At 48.2% G+C, this 18,305-nt stretch overlaps 1 protein-coding gene across 2 annotated transcripts in view; it reads right to left on the reverse strand.

Moving 5' to 3' along the window:
- IGHMBP2 (immunoglobulin mu DNA binding protein 2) overlaps positions 1-18,305 on the reverse strand; it is an 84,027-nt gene that overhangs the window by 60,173 nt on the left and 5,549 nt on the right. For both annotated transcript variants that reach the window (XR_012159304.1, XM_073347032.1), the window contains exons 3-4: positions 14,178-14,370; positions 13,097-13,194 (exon numbers count right to left, since the gene is read on the reverse strand). Coding sequence is in view for 1 of the 2 variants with exons in the window: in XM_073347032.1 (XP_073203133.1) it covers positions 13,097-13,194; positions 14,178-14,370 (291 nt within the window). In the remaining variant the exon portion in view is untranslated. The remainder of the gene's footprint in view (positions 1-13,096; positions 13,195-14,177; positions 14,371-18,305) is intronic.

Here is an 18,305-nt window from a genome sequence, read left to right on the forward strand (position 1 = left end):
GAGATGTTTTTTAATTTAATCATTCCTCTGCTGGTTATGAATCCACACACAAGAGCATTGTATTAGCAACCAGGAGAAGCAGAAAAATTACACTGGCTGTAAACAAAAGTAAAACAGACCAGCCTAGTTTCACTGCATAACCCCAAGCAAACAGCATAATGGTGAAAAAGAAAATTAGATTTTCAAATCTCTTTCAGTTCTCATTATCTAAGATGTTGCTAGCAACACAGGAAAAGGAAAACTCATATGTGACTTTCATCTTGACTGTGCTCTTAATTTCAAAATATGGGATTCTTCTCTTATTTCTACAAGCAGTTTATTGCTCTTTATACCTCTTAGATTTCTCTGAGTTAGAGCCAAATTTATTCTCATCCCACATAATCCTGCTGTTAATCTCCCTTATTACTGCAAATTAATTACCACAGAAAAGCTAACTCATGAGACTGAAGTTTACACACACAAAAATGATGGGTGAAAACCCACATAAGGCAGGCTCCTGGCACCATCTTTTGCCTGGTGTCATTCATTAATTTCACTTAGGGCCTGATGCAAAGCCCAGTGAAATCAGTGGGAGACTTTCTATTGAAAGTGACTTTCCATCTTCAATGGACTTTCGATCAGGCCCTGGCACACTGGCAGGTTGAATGATGTTCTTCCCTTTGGTACACACTTTGCCACCTCGGGCGCCCACCTTTAAAACTCCTGGGCACAGGTTAACAACACCGGGGGCCCAAAAGGCTTCAAGGGTGAGGGGAAGAAAATGGTGTCTTGTTCTTGGGTCTTATTCTGCCTTTTTTTTTTTTTTTTTTGAGGGTAGAGCCTGTTACAGTAACTCGCAGAACAACATTAGGTCTCTGTGGGATAGGGAAAAAGCAGCTCCCAAATGAGAGGCATGTTCCCACAAAGAGGAACAGTTGGTAAGTAGGAGTCACTTTTTTTTTTTTTTTTTAGTTTGGCAAACAGGAACAGGTGTTTTCAATTGCATGTTGGCAAAAGGTGCTCTATGGAGCAGGTGCATCAGGAGGAGTGACAGTGTCAGATTCTTCCCCCCCACCAGTGTGCTTATTTAGAGGGGCCGTCGCTCACAAGGGCAAGGTGGTCCAGTCCCCAAGCCCATTCAGTCCTCAGCCTCACTCTACGACCACTAAAAAGAGGTAAACGTTGAGAATATTTTGTGTGCACCAAGACCACCAGTTGATTTCACTATGGTCACCAAACAGCCCATCAGTCACTGGCATGGGGTGGAGGAACGGCGCATTAAGCCAGGACAGAAAGGGGTTTCATGGTCTCGCCTGCAGACAGGGCTTGAGGTCTGGGCCACTCCACAACACCTGCCGGAAGTGCCAAGCCTAGAGGGGAGCATTCTCCAGCTGGACAGAAGATCCAGGAGGGCCAAGAAGAGAGACTGGAGGAGGCAGAGGGAGGAGCCCTTTTGTAGATCTGGAAGGAACTTGATCCCAAAGGCCAGAAAACTACAGGCTGCCCAGAAGACAAAAGGGAGGAACAGTGGTGGACCTACCCTGAGTGGCAGGGAGTTCGGGCTACAGATGCTCAGCCATCTGGCAAGTGGAAGAAGAGCCTGTGGAGCAGGTTTCCCCTGAGAGTCAAATTTGAAAACCTCTCCAGGTCTCTCTGAGGTTATAACCAGTCTGCGAAATGGAATGGGCAGGTGGTGGGTTTTGTCTCTGTAGAACAGACCCCAGCTCATTCCCAGCTTAGCCTGGACTTTTTGTTGATTCTTCAGACTGTTAGTTTGATTAAAGAGTTTTTCATCTCTAGCCCCACTCAGAGGGAAAATCCTCCTTTCTAGCTCCTGCCATGGCCAGCTGGCCTTCTCCTAACACAACACTTGCCTCTGCTGACCAAGTTGCTGCTTTCCGGCTGCTGCTGTGGCCTCTTTGTTGCTCTTATTCCTCTTCTCCATACAAAATTTAGGCTCAGAATATCTGCTGTGAAATGCACAGAGCTCAGCGGATCTGCTTCAATCTACGAGCAGACTGTTGTTCTTAAGAGCTACTCAGAATTATTTTTTTAATTAAGAATTTCCAGGTATAGCCTGAAATCAGGCCTGGTAGCATACTTAGGCCCTCACGTACATAGGAGAAATGAATACATGTATGTCAGGCCTCTCTTCCAATCAGTGCTCTGCTTGCAAATTTTAATCCTAACGAATAGAATGTGCAAGGGCCTGTTCACACACCCAGCACCCCTGGGCTTGGTGGCTGTGAGTCACACAGATGAGACGCTGGAATCTTATCGCTGTTGCAGCCCTGGTTTGGGACAAGCCAAAACCCTTTTCAGTGTCAGAGCGATGAGGAAGCCGTTTGTCGGGAGAGTTACACGAGGAGCCTGTGAAGTGGGATGGTATCCCTCTAGTACAGAGGTGGGCAAACTACGGCCCGCAGGCCACATCCGGCCCACGGGACTGCCCTGCCCGGCCCTTGAGCTCCCGGCTGGGGAGGCTAGCTGCCGGCCCCTCCTCTGCTGTCCCCCCTTCCCCGCAGCCTCAGCTCACCGTGCCACCAGAGCTCTGGGCGGCGGGGCTGTGAGCTCCTGCCGGCCAGTGTGGCTACAAGAGCCGCTGGCCCGCCCCGGTGCTCTAGACTGTGTGGTGGCATGGCTGGCTCCAGCCGGGCGGCACGCCTGCCAGTCCTGGTGCTCTAAGCAGCATGGTAAAGGGGTGAGGAGCAGGGGGGGGGTTGGATAAGGGGCACAGGGTCCCGGGGGGCAGTCAGGGGACAGGGAGTGGTTGGATAGGCGTGGGAGTCCCGGAGGGCCTGTCAGGGAGCGGGGGTGTGGATAGAGGTCAGGGCAGTCAGGGGACAGGGAGCAGGGCGGGTTGGATAGAGGGTGGGGTCCCGGGGGGCGGTTAGGAGCGGGGGGCCCCGGGGGGGGGCAGTCAGGGGACAAGGGGCAGGCGGGTTGGATGGGTCGAGGGTTTTGAGGGGGGCAGTCATGGGGCGGGAAGTGGGAGGGGGTGGATAGGAACTGGTGGCACAGCCTTCCCTACCCGGCCCTCCATACAGTTTCAGAACCCCGATGTGGCCCTCAGGCCAAAAAGTTTGCCCACCCCTCTCTAGCATGTGATTACCCAGATCTCTTCGAACTCTAAGGGCCAGGTTGCAAACTCTTTGCAGTGATGAAGTCATCCCACTTTAGTCAGTGGAAGTACTCCTGTACCTGCTCACCAGTGTAAGGAATTCAATTTTCAACGTCCAGAGGCTTCTCAAACTTGAGGGGTTCATTGACATATACTCATAGCTGTAGAGACATTAAAGAGACTCACACCCATGTACTGGTAGAAGAACAGATCCCATTCAGCTTCTCCATTATAACCTGACAGCACCTAAATGACTTTAAAAAAGGGGTCATGGGGGGCTTAACCCGGAACAAGATGCTCTCCTCTCTGTTACTAATGTGTGCTTAGACAGGGCATGTCACAACTGGACACATACCAAAGATGGGATGGGTTCTTGCATGGGGCAACAGCTTCCTACTCCAAAGTGTGCTTTGCAGTCCTCCCTGACTCCTTCACAAACACTACAGATTAGCAGTGCGGTGACTATGTAAATCCAGAGTGCATTAGAGAGGTATGGCATATTTGGGATTCGTCAGGTGAATGAGTGCAACAACAGTCCCGTGTAAATGGAGAATTACCCCACAAGAACATTAGAAAAAGTTCTGCAGTAAATCTTCAGCGGTTCTGTCATACTTCTGCCGATGGCTCAGCTTCTGCCCTTAATCACTACGGCCTTTTTAAACAAGTTCTTTAAACCATGTACTCTTAGAGCAATAAAACTGAACTGGGATTTCAGCAGCACCTTTTCTTGCTCGAGATATCCACAAGCTCTTCCCAGAGCAACGTGGGTAGCAAAACAACCGCACAGTCAAATGCAGCAGCCACTCTGTCCTCAGCATTGGCTCACAATCAGACCAGGTCAGCAAAACAGATTCTTTTGTGACACGCCTTTGATCAAGACAGCATCAGGATCCTGGGTGACCCACCTACTCTTCCCACTTTCTCCTGGACAGCAGAGAAAAGCAACAGATTCTGCTACCCTCTCTGCTGTGCAACTGCATAGTTAGGCCTATAACATGGAATGCTTCACAAAAGAAATTTACAAAAAGAAAAGGAGGACTTGTGGCACCTTAGAGACTAACACATTTATTTGAGCATAAGCTTTCCTGAGCTACAGCTCACTTCATCGGATTTGTTAGTCTCTAAGGTGCCACAAGTCCTCCTTTTCTTTTTGCAGATACAGACTAACACGGCTGTTACTCTGAAAGAAGTTTAGGGATTCACATCCTTGGATCGCTCATTCGAGGTGGCTGCCCTAGCTGCATACAGCTAATAGCACAATGCTGACCCCTGGTGGATAATAGTATAATTTATCGCCTTGCACATTGAAGAACTCCAAAACCCTACTAGTTTCCGCATATACACGCAGGAATCGCTCCAAACACACTGAAACGCAGCCACCTCTGGGGTGTAATTGAGCAGCTGTTTAACAGCTGGAATTAAGTGTGGGATTTATTTAGAATGCTCTAAATGGTTTGGGCCACAGCTGCACAAGGGATGGCACACAACAGTTGTGATCAAGCTGTTCTAAAAGGGAGAGAGATCCTGGCAGGGCATTCTCCATGAGACTCTGGAGCTTGCTGCCTATTTGGTTTGACAAGACAAGGACTTCTTAAAGTTCAGAGCCTGCCATTAGGAATATCTATTCTCACCGGCTTCCCTGGGAGCAGCAGAATTAGGGATTTGCAGTAACTGTTCTGAAGAAGGGTTTTATTCTTTGCAATAGACTTATTTCATCTGGGCATATTATGTCCAAAAGCTGCTTGTTATATTACCCTAGATTACTGCATGAGCCATTACATTTGTAGCCTCTCTGAAAGATCTTGTGTTTGTGTTAAAGATATTTATTCTTGGTTGCAGTTTCAATCATTTTACAATGCTGTAGGCTTGGACAGGCACGATTATAAGTAAATAACTAAAAATTAAATAATAAATAACGCTCAGTAGTTTAGGATGGGAAGTGGATACTGCTGTATCCAGCTGTAACTGCAGTCTGTTTTAGAGATGAATGTAATTAGTCACCCTGGAATTTGCCATAGACATAGGGTCTACCATGCCTAGGCCCCAACTAAATTCACGGTCTATTTTGGTTAATATCACGGTCATGGGATTTTAAAAATTGACAATGTCATGATTTCAGCTATTTAAATGTGAAATTTCATGGTGTTGTAATTGTAGGGGTCCTGACCCAAAAAGAAGTTGGGGGTGGGTCACAAGGTTATTGTCGGGGTGGGTCACAGTACTGCTACCCTTACTTCTGTGCAGCTGCTGCCGGCTGCGCTGCCTTCAGAGCTGGGCAGCTGGAGAGCGGCGGCTGCTGGCTGGGAGCTGAGCTCTGAAGGTAGAGCTGCCGCCAGTGGCAGGCCATAAGAATGGCCTGGTATAGTATTGCCACCCTGACTTCTGTGCTGCTGCCTGCAGAGCTGGGCCCTCAGTCAGCAGCCGCTGCTCTCTGGCCGCCCAGCTCTGACGGCAGCGCAGAAGTCAGGGTGGCGATACAATACCATGCCATCCTTACTTCTGTGCTGCTGCTGGCGGGGAGCTGCCTTCAGAGCTGGGCGCCCGGCCAACAGCCGCCGTTCTCTGGCCACCCAGCTCTGAAGGCAGCGCAGAAATAAGGGTGGCAATACTGCGACCCCCCCTAAAATAACCTTGTGACTCCCTTTTGTGTCAGGCTCCCCAATTTGAGAAGCACTAGTCTCCCACATGAAATCTGTTTAGTATAGGATAAAAGCACACCAAAAAACAGATTTCACAGGGGGAGACCAGATTTCAAGGTCTGTGATGCATATTTCATGGCCGTGAATTTGGTAGGGCCCTGTGACAGGGTGCTGGGCAAGGAGTGCTTAATCAGACCCCTGCCACGCCCACTCCAGTTAAGGGGAGTAGATTGAAGCTGGCTGAATAGGCCTGTGCCTGCCTGGCAAATAGCAACAGCTGCCAGCCTAATTAGAAAGGGGCTATAAAAGGGCTGGGAAGAAGGAAGCTGGAGGGAGAGTGGGGAAGAAGGAAGCTGAGGGGAGAGGAAGGGAAGAGAGAAAGGGAGTGGCTCTGGGCTGCTGCTTGTAAAGCCTGGCTGAAGCAAATCTATATATAAATAGCAAGGCAGTGATGGGAAAGAGCTATAAATAAAGTGCACTGGTGATTGCTTCCACCTGATAGACCCTGACTGATTTGTGCGGGCAGAAGCAAGAGGGGCCCAGCTGCGCCTCACTAAGGCCCTAACCATGGCTATGCTTCAGAAAAGTGCCATGGGATCTTAAAACAACCTCAAATCATCAGAATTTCAGCTTTCCATCTCATGGGAGAGGCAGCACCTCCTACAGCCCAGTGTTCCTTAATACCATGCTGGTGCGTGCAAAGAAGCACCTTCTAAATCACCAGCATCACTTCTTTCAGCATAGAATTGCTCCTCAGAGCTTTCCCCTCCCAGTATTGGGCCCTCCTCAGCTTGCGAGCTCTCAGTAGGTCACAGCCAGAGGTGGTAGAAATGCCAGCCCAGCATCAAACAACAACAGCAGTAAGACAGCAGAGGTAGAAATGCAAGTTATAAGACCACTGATGCAAGCCTCGTGTGTCCAAAGTTCAAGGGAGAGGCCCAAAGAAACTCAAAAATGAAAGGAAGTTAGCACAAGGTCTCAGTAGCTGGAATTCTGGTGGGAGACATCCCTGCGCCTTGTTGCTACTGAACTGGAGCTCATTCAACTACTGGTGTCTGGGATTTTCTAGCGACACTGGGACTGAGAGAAGGGACGCACGCAGACTACTGTCAACAACTCTGTAAATCACTGAGAGTCCGGGTGGAATTGCTTAAAATTGTTGCTATGACCACTATGTGCCGAGTGATTGTTTCTTTATGCGGTGCAACATCACAAACTGTAGTTGGGTGCTGACTGTTTTTAATTACTTTAAGGCCATGTCTACACTAGCTTCTTCTTCTTCGGCTATCCCTTGATGCGAGGATGACATCTGCCAAAAGGGTTTATTGGTGAGTTTTTAAGTGGCTGAGGAGCCCAATTCTTGCCATGCTGATTTTCCTACAGATGTGACACGTATAATATTCGAGAAGGGGACAAATCGTTGTGCGGGAACTACAGAGGTACTGCCCTCCTCTCTATCGCAGGGAAAATTCTTGCCTGGATCCTACCAAACCGCCTCCTCCCCTTACCGAGGAACTCCTCCACGAATCACAGTGTGGCTTCAGGCTATCCCGAGGCACAACCGACATGATCTTCGTGGCAGGACAGATTCAGGAGAAGTGCAGAGAGCAACACCAGGAACCGTTCATGGCATTCATCAACCTAACCAAGGCCTTTGACTCTATCAATTGTGATGCCCTATGGAAGGTGCTGTGTAGGTTTGGCGGTCCACAGAAATTCATTTCCATCATCAGACTACTCCATGATGGGATGACTGCCACCATTTTGTGCAATGGCTCAGAGACCAAACCATTCACCATTTGCACCAGCGTCGAGCAGGGCTGTGTCACTGCTCCAACACTCTTCTCCATTTACCTTGCCATGATCCTGATTCTCATTCACGACCGCCTTCCTGACGGAATCGGGATTGAGTACCGTATGGATGGCCAACTCCTCAATCTTCGATGTCTCCAAACAAAATCTAAGATCACGAGAATTGGCATCACTGACCTTCAGTATGCAGATGACTGTGTCATTCTTGCACACACAGAGGCCAACCTGCAAAGCACCCTAAATCTTTTTGCAGATGTCTATCACTGCCTGGGTCTTTCTTTCAACATCAGGAAAAGCAAGGTACTCTACCAGCCCTCACCTGCACAAACTACTCTTCGTATTCCACAAACCACCATCAGTGGAGAACCCCTGGAAAATGTGGACCATTTTCCATACCACATTGACACAGAAATTGAATACAGGATCCAGCACATCTTTTGGAAGACTACTCAAACAAGTCTTTAATGAGAGGGATCTACAAACAGGTACGAAGATCTTGGTTTACAAGGCAGTTGTCATCCCCACCCTTCTCTATAGGTGTGAGACCTGGGTAACCTAGAGACGACAGCTTAAGCAGCTGGAGTGGTTCCGGCAGCGCTGCCTCAGGAGGATTCTCTGGATCAGCTGGGAAGACCGACGCACCAACATCAGCGTTCTCGCTGCAGCCAACATCAGCAGCGTAGAAGCGCAGGTCATGAAATACCAACTCCGCTGGGCTGGCCACTGTGTACGTATGCCTGACACTCGCCTCCCAAAGCAAGTACTCTTCTCTCAGTTAAGTCAGCTAAGAAGGGGTCATGGAGGGCAGCAGAAGTGTTTCAAAGACGTACTGAAAGTACATCTTAAAAAGGGAGGCATCAACCCAACAAACTGGGAGGACTTGGTGCGGAACAGAACACTTTGACCCCACACCATACACCAAGCCACAGCTCACTTTGAGGAGAACAGACGTGCTCATGGGACGGAGAAGTGACAAAGGAGGAAAGAAAGGGCACAACACTCCAGCCAACCACTATGTCTCCTCCAACACTGTCTACACTAGCACTTATGTTAACAAAATTTTTGTTGCCCAGGGGTGTGAAAAACACACACCCGAGCGACATAACTTTTGCCAGCATAAGCGCTTGTGCACCACTTATATAGATCCTTCGGCCACAGTATTTGGCAGTTTACACATTGGTTCTCAAAATAACAAAAGCTGTTAAGACCACATTGTAAATCATAGTACATTTCATTAGAAAATAACTGAAACCCATTGACCAGTTTGAGCAGCACAAAAGAGTGTCTCAAGCTATTACAATTCTATTTCTTTGTGCTCTGGTAGAACTTCAAAAGAAAACCAGCCTCACTAATCCTTTCCAAAATGGAAGAGATTTCTTCTCCAGGCCAAGAGGCTATATGCCAGGAATCAGTCCCGTAAAGAAATCTACAAGGAAAGCACACAGTGGCTTGAGGACTCTGCCTAGCTGCTGACATACGTCCAGCAACAAGAAATTACTATCCCCCTTCTGACTCTGTCTCTTAATATTGCTTGTGAACATCATTTCACATTCACATTGAGATGCTGCAGCATGTGTATTTTTAGGGTATTATATAGCTTCTTAGGCTTTATACCTCCCATCCCCACTTACAGCTCTGTCATGAATGAAACCCTGCTCTATGTGTTTGTTATTTATCATCTTGGTCCTTAGGACCTCCTGTTCTCTGACCTCCTTGCAGCTCAATTCTTCCCCGTTCTGTCTATTCAAAGTTCTGTGGTCAAAAATCATGTTCCTCTCCTGCCATTCTGACCCCATCTCCTCTCTTCTTGAATCCCTTCCTTGGATTCCATTCTTCGTCCCCACCATTAAGTGCAAGTTATTCTTCCTATTTGCACAACTCTCCTCTACCTACATTTTTTTCTACACCTCTCTCGCTCCCTACACACTTCTGTCATGCACTTGACATCTACTCCCGAGTTAGACCAAATTTTCAGCCTCAGCATTATTACATGAAGCATCTTTGATGCATCTATCCCTGTAGATAATTGCATCTTGTGATTCACAAAAGATGTACTCTTGGTCCTTGAAGGAGATGTTCTGCTATGTCAGTAAAGGGCCATGAAATGATTTAACATTTTTCCACTTGTGTCAGAAAGCACAATTGTGAGACACAGAATTCTCTCTATATACATTTCCTTGCTGTTTGTAGAATCTTATCCCTGTCTAAACTAAAAAGCATCACTCGGAAACTGCATGGGGCCTTGTTGATCTAGTGATCAGAGATGACAGGACAGGAGTTTCGTCAGCGTTTATATTTAAGTCTACAAAGTTCTGAACCGTCTTTCCCCATGAAAAAGAGAGAGAATTCTAAGGCTATAGGAGCAAGTCTTGTATACCTTCCAGCTTCACTTTCTCTTTGGGCCTGATTCAAAGCCTACTAAAACTGATGAGAGTCTTTCTGGTGATTGCAATGAGCTTTGGATCAGACCATTTATTTGTTCATTTCCACGTCACTGCCTCCTGACATGCTCATTTCCTCCTCCACACGGATTTAAGTCTAGATGGCATGTTATCAAGCTCAGCCTCAATTGTGAGTGTCATTTGCATAATCAGCCTTGCTCTGCGCTGCTCCTCCTCCTCTGTAAAGATGATGTCTAGTCTCCTTCCACAGACACTGACAAACAAGATTTGTGTTTTTCCTGCTTAGGCCAAAACAAATGTTTTAAGACGTATATTTGGCATCGATCGCAGAGCTCCACAGATCTAGCCAGTGAGGGTAACCCACAATATAAAGACAGTGACTGTGCAGCTACATTGGGAGTCACTGCACTGGCTGCGGGCTCTCAATATAAAGAAGTAGGATCCGGGATTCAGTAGGTGGCGCTCTTCACCAAGTTGCTCCTGAACCAATGCATGAAACCAGTGTTAGAAGACACTGCTGCTGAAGTCCCCTTCTTTCAGGTCATGATAGAGCAGGGGTAGGCAGACTTTTTGGCCCTAGGGCCACATCTGGGTGGGGAAATTATATGCAGGGCCATGAATGTAGGGCTGGGGCAGGAGGTTGGGGTGCAGGGTGTGGCAGGGAGCTCAGGGCAGGGGATTGGGGGCTCAGGGCAGGGGGTAGAGGTGCAGGAGAGGTGTGGCAGGGGGTTAAGGTGCTCAGGGCACGGGGTTGGAGTGCGGGGTACAGGCTCCAGCTTGGCAACGCTTACCTCGAGCGGCTCCAGGGTCGCAGCGGCCTGCAGCGGGGCTAAGGCAGGCTAACTGCCTACCTTGGCCCTGTACTGCTCCTGGAAGTGGCCAACATGTCCGGCAGTGGCTCCTAGGGGTGGGGCAGGCAGCTCCGCCACACGCTGCCCTCGCCTGTGGGTACCACCCCCAAAGCTGCCATTGGCCGCGGTTCCCCATTCCCGGTCAATGGGAGTTGCGGGGGTCGGTGCCTGCAGGCAAGGGCAGCGTATGGAGCTCTCTGTCCCCCTTCCCCCAGGGGCCGCAGGGACATGGTGCCGTCCGCTTCCAGGAGCGGCGCAGGGCCAGGGCAGGCAGGCAGCCTGCCTTAGCCCCACTGCACCACAGGGCTGGCAATCCCGCAGGCCAGATTGAAAGCCCTGACAGGCCAGATCCGGCCCGCAGGCCATAGTTTGCTTTCCCCTGGGCTAGACGGCCTAATGATTATGGGGCTGACCCAGCTAGGTACTGGGCACCTTCATTCTTTGAGTCAATGGGAGCAGAGAATGCACAGCACCTTCCAGGCATTATATAAAGTAAGACCATTATTATTCAAAGCCAGGTCAGTGCAGCATCTTCCTCTTTAAGTAGAAAGTGTGTATACTGGAGATATAAATGGAAGACATGCTTTGCGTGTGACTGTGGTATGGTGTTTTAGAGTGATATGCCACAGCTGTCATATTACAACTCTGCTGATTAATGCAGCTAAATTTGCATATTAATCAATATACTCAATGACTGGGAGTAAAAAAAAAATCTGCAGAGTCTTTACTACACATCTGGGCAATTCATATATATATATATATATATATATATATATATATTTTTAATCAAATGAGGCCGTTCTGCCAACATGCAGGAAATGCAAAGTTAATGACTAGGGCCCTACCAAATTCACAGCCACGAAAAACACGACACGGACTGTGAAATCTGGTCTCCCCCCATGAAATCTGGTCTTTTGTGTGCTTTTACCCCATGCTATACAGATTTCACGGGGAAGACCAGTGTTTCTCAAATTGGGGGGGCCTGACCCAAAAGGGAGTTGCGGGGGTGGGGGGGTCACAAGGTTATTTTAGGGGGGGTCGTGATATTGCCACCTTTACTTCTACGCTGCCTTCAGAGGTGGGCAGCCAGAGAGCGGCGGCTGTTGGCCAGGTGCCCAGCTCTGAAGGCAGTGCACCGTCAACAGCAGCACAGAAGAAAGTTTGGCAATACCGTATCATGCCACCCTTACTTCTGCGCTGCTGTCTTCAGTGCTGGGCGACCGGAGAGTGATAGCTGCCGACTGAGGGCCCAGCTCTGCAGACAGCAACACAGAAGGAAGGGTGGCAATACTATACCAGGCCATCCTTACTTCTGTGCTGCTCCTGGCAGTGGCTCTGCCTTCAGAGCTGGGCTCCCAGCCAGCAGCCACCGCTCTCCAGCTGCCCAGCTCTGAAGGCAGCGCGGCCACCAACAGCAGTGCAGAAGTAAGGGTAGCAGTACCATAACTCCCCCTAAAATAACCTTGAGACACTCCCTACCCAACAACTCCTTTTTTGGGTCAGGACCCCTACAATTACAACACTGTGAAATTTCAGATATAAATAGCTAAAATCATGAAATTTACAATTTTTAAAATCCTTTTACCATGAAATTGACCAAAATAGACGTGAATTTGGTAGGGCCCTATTAATGACGCATCCAAACAAGGATGAAATGAATGCACTTATTTAATATAAAAATCTGACATACATCAGAGTCCCTGAATATCCAAAAGGCAAAGAGGAAGGCATAAGGGGATGGTTCAGTTTAAGCACAGTATTTGGAATACATAGCTGCATGACTCACATTAATGTTATTCTTCATTCCCAGTATATTATGCCAGAAATCTAGTCCAAGGCAAAGTTAAAAAGTACGAATGAGAGTCGGTGTGAAAGGGGGAAATGTGAGCTCCCATGTAATGCTCATGTACAAAGAAGCTAAGTAATCAAGATGAAAGAAAACATAGCTGCAGGCACAGAGCACAAGGAAGTTGTGGCATAAAGGACAACAAACAGGACCTCCGCCAGTGTGTAGAAGGAGGGGCAACAGGGACAGCATAATTCTCAATCAATGAGCTAGGGCAGGGATTCACTGGGCAGTGTATAACAGGTCATGAACGATGAGTTTTTGTGAACAGGATCCTGGACTGGGACTAAGGAGAAATTGATTCTCCTGGCTCAGCCCCAGACTTCCTGTGTGACCTTGGGCAAATTTCTTAATCTGATCTGCGGGGCAGAGGACTTCAATCTCCAGAACTATCACCTTCCACCAGCATTACATCCACTTTCAGAAAGAGAAATAAGAGTTCTTACTTGTTTCACCGGGAGCACTTGGATCAGAGGAAAAGAAGAGGACATCGATAAGATTGCATGCTGGACCCGAGTGATACTGTGTTAGTGTGTTTAAAGCTCTGTCAAAGAAGAGAATATAAAGGTTGAAAATTTGAAGGGGACTCCTTCAGAAGCTCCTGATCATCCAGAAACCCTGGTAAGCAACACTAACATTCCCTCCCTCACAGGGCCCTCTTAGTGTCTAACCATCTAGACATGGACCCAAGCCACAAAGTTCAAATCTGAAGTGGGACTTTCCCAAGGGTGTTCAGGCCTGAGGGCTTAGTCTGGGCCCCTCTCCACTAACAATTGGCTCCTCAATTTGGTTTTCAAGCGAGAAGCTGTCCTTCTGGGCCTTCGCGCCTCCCACTAGCCACACAGAGACCCGGCATGTGAATAAACTTCCCATTCTAAAAAGGGCAACTGTCATGAATTGTAGTGCAGGCAGGTGTCAGAGCACCTAGGCCTGCATTAAGATTAACAGGGTACAGCTTCAGTGGCTGGAGTATTACACATACAAGTCCCATGAACAATGGGGACCGTGCAACTAATACCTCAGTGGTGCTCGCTGAAGCAGTACCTCACGAGGTATAGCCCAGTATTATTTTGCACGGTGTCTCTCACAGAAGCTGCATCTGAAAATGCTTTATAGAGATAAATAAGCTAACCACAGAGTCACACAACGACAGACAGAGAAAAATTATAAGGTACAGTGAGACGGAAAGGACGGGTTTTCAGAGGAGATCTAAAAACAAGATGGAGAGATAATAAGGTGGAAGGAGGCGGGGGGGAGGGGGGAGTTCCTGGCGGCAGAAGCTGTAGCAGAGAAGCTCTCCCTTGAGGAGAAGCGAGACTGTACAGAAGGACAGAGAGTGAACGTGGTAGTGGGAGGAGAGAGAGGAATCAGATCAGTGAGGTAAACTAAGGCAAGTCCCGGGGGGGGGGGGAGGGGGGGGGGGTTCCTAAAAAGGCAAAGCAGTTTTGAACTGGATCCTGAACTGAATGAGCCGCCAGGGGAGTTGTCTGAGGGTGTGAGTGATATGGAAGGTGGGTAGCAACTTACTTTTTCAGCCTCTTGTAGGTGACATCATTGGCTAGCTTCAGCAGGCGGTAGGAATTCTCTTGGCCCAAGCTCAACAGGCCATCTCGAGACTCCTCAAAGGCAATGGTAACCGATTTGGGGGTTATGCGGGTCACAATTCCTGTGGAAAGTGGATCACCCTGACCAGCAGATTCATAAAGACCCACAATGTCACCTGCAAAAACAAGCCATGGCAGAGAACAAAACTCAGTGCACAACAGGCCTAATGCTGTTCACAAGCCAACACAGATGAGGCCTCAAGAGGAGCCCCCGTGAGGAGATAGTGAGCCAGTCCTCCAGCTGGTGTAAATCAGCATAGCCTGTTGAAATCAGAGGACTCCTGCCAATCTACACCCACGAGGATCTAGCACTTTTGTTCACCACCAGGTTTAAACTTGTATCAAACTCCAAGGAAAGGACTTCTCCTTCTCTTAGATGACAGAGGGCCACTCCTTAAAGCACGGGTGGGCAAACTTTTTGGCCCGAGGGCCACATCTGGATGGGGAAATTGTATGCAGGGCCATGAATGTAGGGCTGGGGCAGGGGGTTGTGGTGCGGGGGTGCGGGGTGTGGGAGGGGGTGCGGTGTGTAGGAAGGGGCTCAGGGCAGGGGGTTGGGGTGCAGGAAGGGGAGCGGAGTGCAGGAGGGGGCTCAGGGCAGAGGATTGGGGTGCAGGAGGGGAGTGGCAGGGGGCTCAAGGCAGGGGGTTAGGGGGCGAGGTGCAGGAGGGGTTCAGGGTGCAGGCTCTGGCCCAGCACTGCTTACCTCGAGCGGCTCCAGGGTGGCAGTAGCATGCAGCGGACCTAAGGCATGTTCCCTGCCTGCCCTGGCCACGCGCTGCTCTCGGAAGTGCTGTTCCCACGCGCTGCTCCTGGGGGTGGGCAGGCGGCTCTGCCGCACGCCGCCCTCACCTGCAGGTACCACTCCTGAAGCTGCCATTGGCCGCGGTTCCCCATTCCCGGCCAATGGGAGTTGCGCGGGGTGGTGCTTGCAGGTGAGGGCAGAGCATGGAGCGCTCTGCCCACATCCCCCAGGGGTTGCAGGGACGTGGTGCCAGCCGCTTCCAGGAGCGGTGCGGGGCCAGAGCAGGCAGGGAGCCTGCCTTAGCCCCGCTGCGCCATGGGGCTGGCAATCCCATGGGCCAGACTGAAAGCTCTGACAGGCCGCATCCAGCCTGCAAGCCATAGTTTGCCCACCCCGCCTTAAAGCAACAACCCAGCCACATACCCCTTCCCTTTCACCTCCTCTTTCATTCCCCCTCCTAAAATATTGATTCATTATGGGATACATTCTGCCCTGCACAATGAGAAGTGTTCAGACACTAGTAATCCCCAAACCAACTGCGCTGGACTTCATCTCCTGCGCTGGACTTCATCTTCTGTGCCATAGACCAGCAGCAAAGTGCTAGCCAGGACTCAGGGAAATGATGTGCATTTACAAGGCTCCGGGGGGTGGGGGGGAGGGCTTTTCTGAAAGCTCTTGTTTCTCTGAACTTCAGACAGTTTATTGCAGACAGCCTTTTTCTTTACAATGCCTGAGAGGACATGACATTGTGCTCCTTCCAAATTACTGCTCTGCTGTATGTCAGCTGTTAGGGCTAAAAAACGAATGAGCGAGACCTGACATTTAGATGGAATCGTAGTTCATTTTAGCTTAGAGATGGGCCTCTGCTGATCAAGCTACTTGGTTTAATTATGAAATGGTGGTTTAGCGAGATGGATGTCTGCCAAGAAAGCAACTTAGCTGCAACTACTAGGTCGAGTCCATCTAAAATTATATTTTTGAATCATGAGCTACAAGAAGTTCTAGTTAATAAGACCTATTAAATCTTACTTTAAAATGATTCCATACTTATAATTTACCACTGCAACTGTGTCATTCCTCTTTGAATAGTATTGATATATGCCATTTTTTGCCCCTGTGGCAAGACACAGATTTATGCCAAGTCGTTTTAATTTCAAAGGTTCCTCTGTGGGTTGGAGTCAGGCTGAAATAAAAATTTTTAATTAAACTCTAAAGTCCGTCTTTGAAATAATACTAAAAAAGCAGGGTTGTAATCAGAAGAAGGTCTGTGCTCCCATGTTTAGTCAACAGATCTGCTTCCTCTGGAGTAGACCATGCCATGGAGGTACAGCCCTGCTCCCCTCATGTGCTGGTCCTGCACTGTGGGTCAGTACAGTGGAATTGAAAGGCCAGTACACACTGTCCCTCCATCCTCAGAGGAGAAGGAGGAATCAGTCCTTGTGCTCAGGGACAGCAATTCTGCAAGAGGAGGGGAGAAGGTACCTTGAGCGCTACATCTTCCCCAGGTGCACATGGGGCACCCAGTCACAATCTGGTTTCAGAGGAACAGCCGTGTTAGTCTGTATTCGCAAAAAGAAAAGGAGTACTTGTGGCACCTTAGAGACTTGGTTAGTCTCTAAGGTGCCACAAGTACTCCTTTTCTTGTCACAATCTGGTTATTCAGATTCATAGATTGCACAGCCAGAAGAGACAGCTGGGATTATCTAATCTGACCTCTTTTATAACACAGGCCATAGGACTTCCCCAAAATAATTCCTAGAAGATCTCTTTTAGAACATCATCCAATCTTGATTTTAAAATTGCCAGTGATAGAGAATCCACCACAATCCTTGGTAAATTGTTCCAGTGGTTGATAACTCTCACTGTTAAAAATTTACACCGTATTTCTAGTCTGAAATTTGTCTAGCTTCAACTTCCAGCCATCTGGGTGTTCAAGTCGCATCTAATTATTTCACAAACAAATCCAAGTTTTTACAGGTGTTAGCACATAAAGCCGATTATGGGAGAACAAACTGGATTCTAGCCTTCCTCGTGCAGCACCAACAAAATCACCAGCTAAACTCTGACTGCCCTTGTAGCTTCTTTTGTACTGACAGTGATGTACAGTGAGAGATGGATAGAAAGAAAGAACAGAGTCTGATTTGCTGATCCCAGGCTGAGCTGGGAAGGTAAAATTCATCTTTTGAATTGCAAGATGAACAAATTTGATCTAGAAGGCAATGGGCTAAAGATCTCATACTTCTAAAGCACCTTTTATTCCGAAGGAGATCAAAGTGTTCCACAAACTTAAATTAACAACAAATGATACACTTCTCCCACCTCTGAAAAGCAGCCACCACAGGGGAGAAATGAAGCAACCTTATACAATAATTCAGGACAAGAAGAGAGCAATCCATGTTCCAGTTAGAACAAAGGGACAGTTTTAGTAAGCAGAATGTAATTACCTGAACTGGGCGTTTGGCCAGAACAACAGTGGCAACTGCTTTTTTGAAGGAAGCTGTGAGATTTTTAACAAAAGAGATCAGGGCCTCTTTTTCATATTTTATCTAATCCTCCCAACCCTATATGGGGGCACTGATTCAGGAGATGGGTCTCTTCCTTCTGATTCACCAGCACCACTTCCTGCTGCACCCTAAGTGTTCCTACAAGGTCTCCCATCTGAGCACTGAACTGGCTCAACCCCGCTTAGGGATCTGATCAGCAGAAGGTGGCATGGCTGCAGGCGGAGAATAATATCCACCTTTTGTAACTGGAGACATAACTCTGAGTTACAGATAGGGTTGCCAAACCTCCCGGATTGTCCTGGAGTCTCCGGGAATTAAAAGAGTAATCTTTAATCAAAGATTATGTCATGTGATGAAACCTCCAGGAATATGTCCAACCAAACTTGCCAACCCTAGTTACAGACAGCACTGGGCATTTATTTTACACCACTGAGTAATGCAGCACAGGCAAACCTCTACCAGATGGTGATTACATACCAAAGGTGGCCTTTTATAGACAGAATAATTCCATATTACAACTGAGGCCCATAATATTATACCCATCCATATGGCACTGCCCATATGAGCGACACTTAAAATCTCCCAGTGACCATATGACCTTCTTGGCTTAGACATAAAGGGACAGATTTGCAAAGGCATTTAGGCACTTAAGATATAGATAGATTCTTAGTGAGATTTTACATGAGTGCCTAAATGGGTTAGGTGTCTAACTCACTTAGGCACTTCTCACTGGGAACCTATCTGCATCTTTAGGTGCCTAAATACCTTTACAAATTTGACTCAAAGAGGATGAGTTCAAGAG

The sequence above is a fragment of the Lepidochelys kempii genome, chromosome 6 (genome assembly GCF_965140265.1).
Source record: "Lepidochelys kempii isolate rLepKem1 chromosome 6, rLepKem1.hap2, whole genome shotgun sequence".
In the NCBI taxonomy this organism is placed as follows: domain Eukaryota; kingdom Metazoa; phylum Chordata; order Testudines; family Cheloniidae; genus Lepidochelys; species Lepidochelys kempii.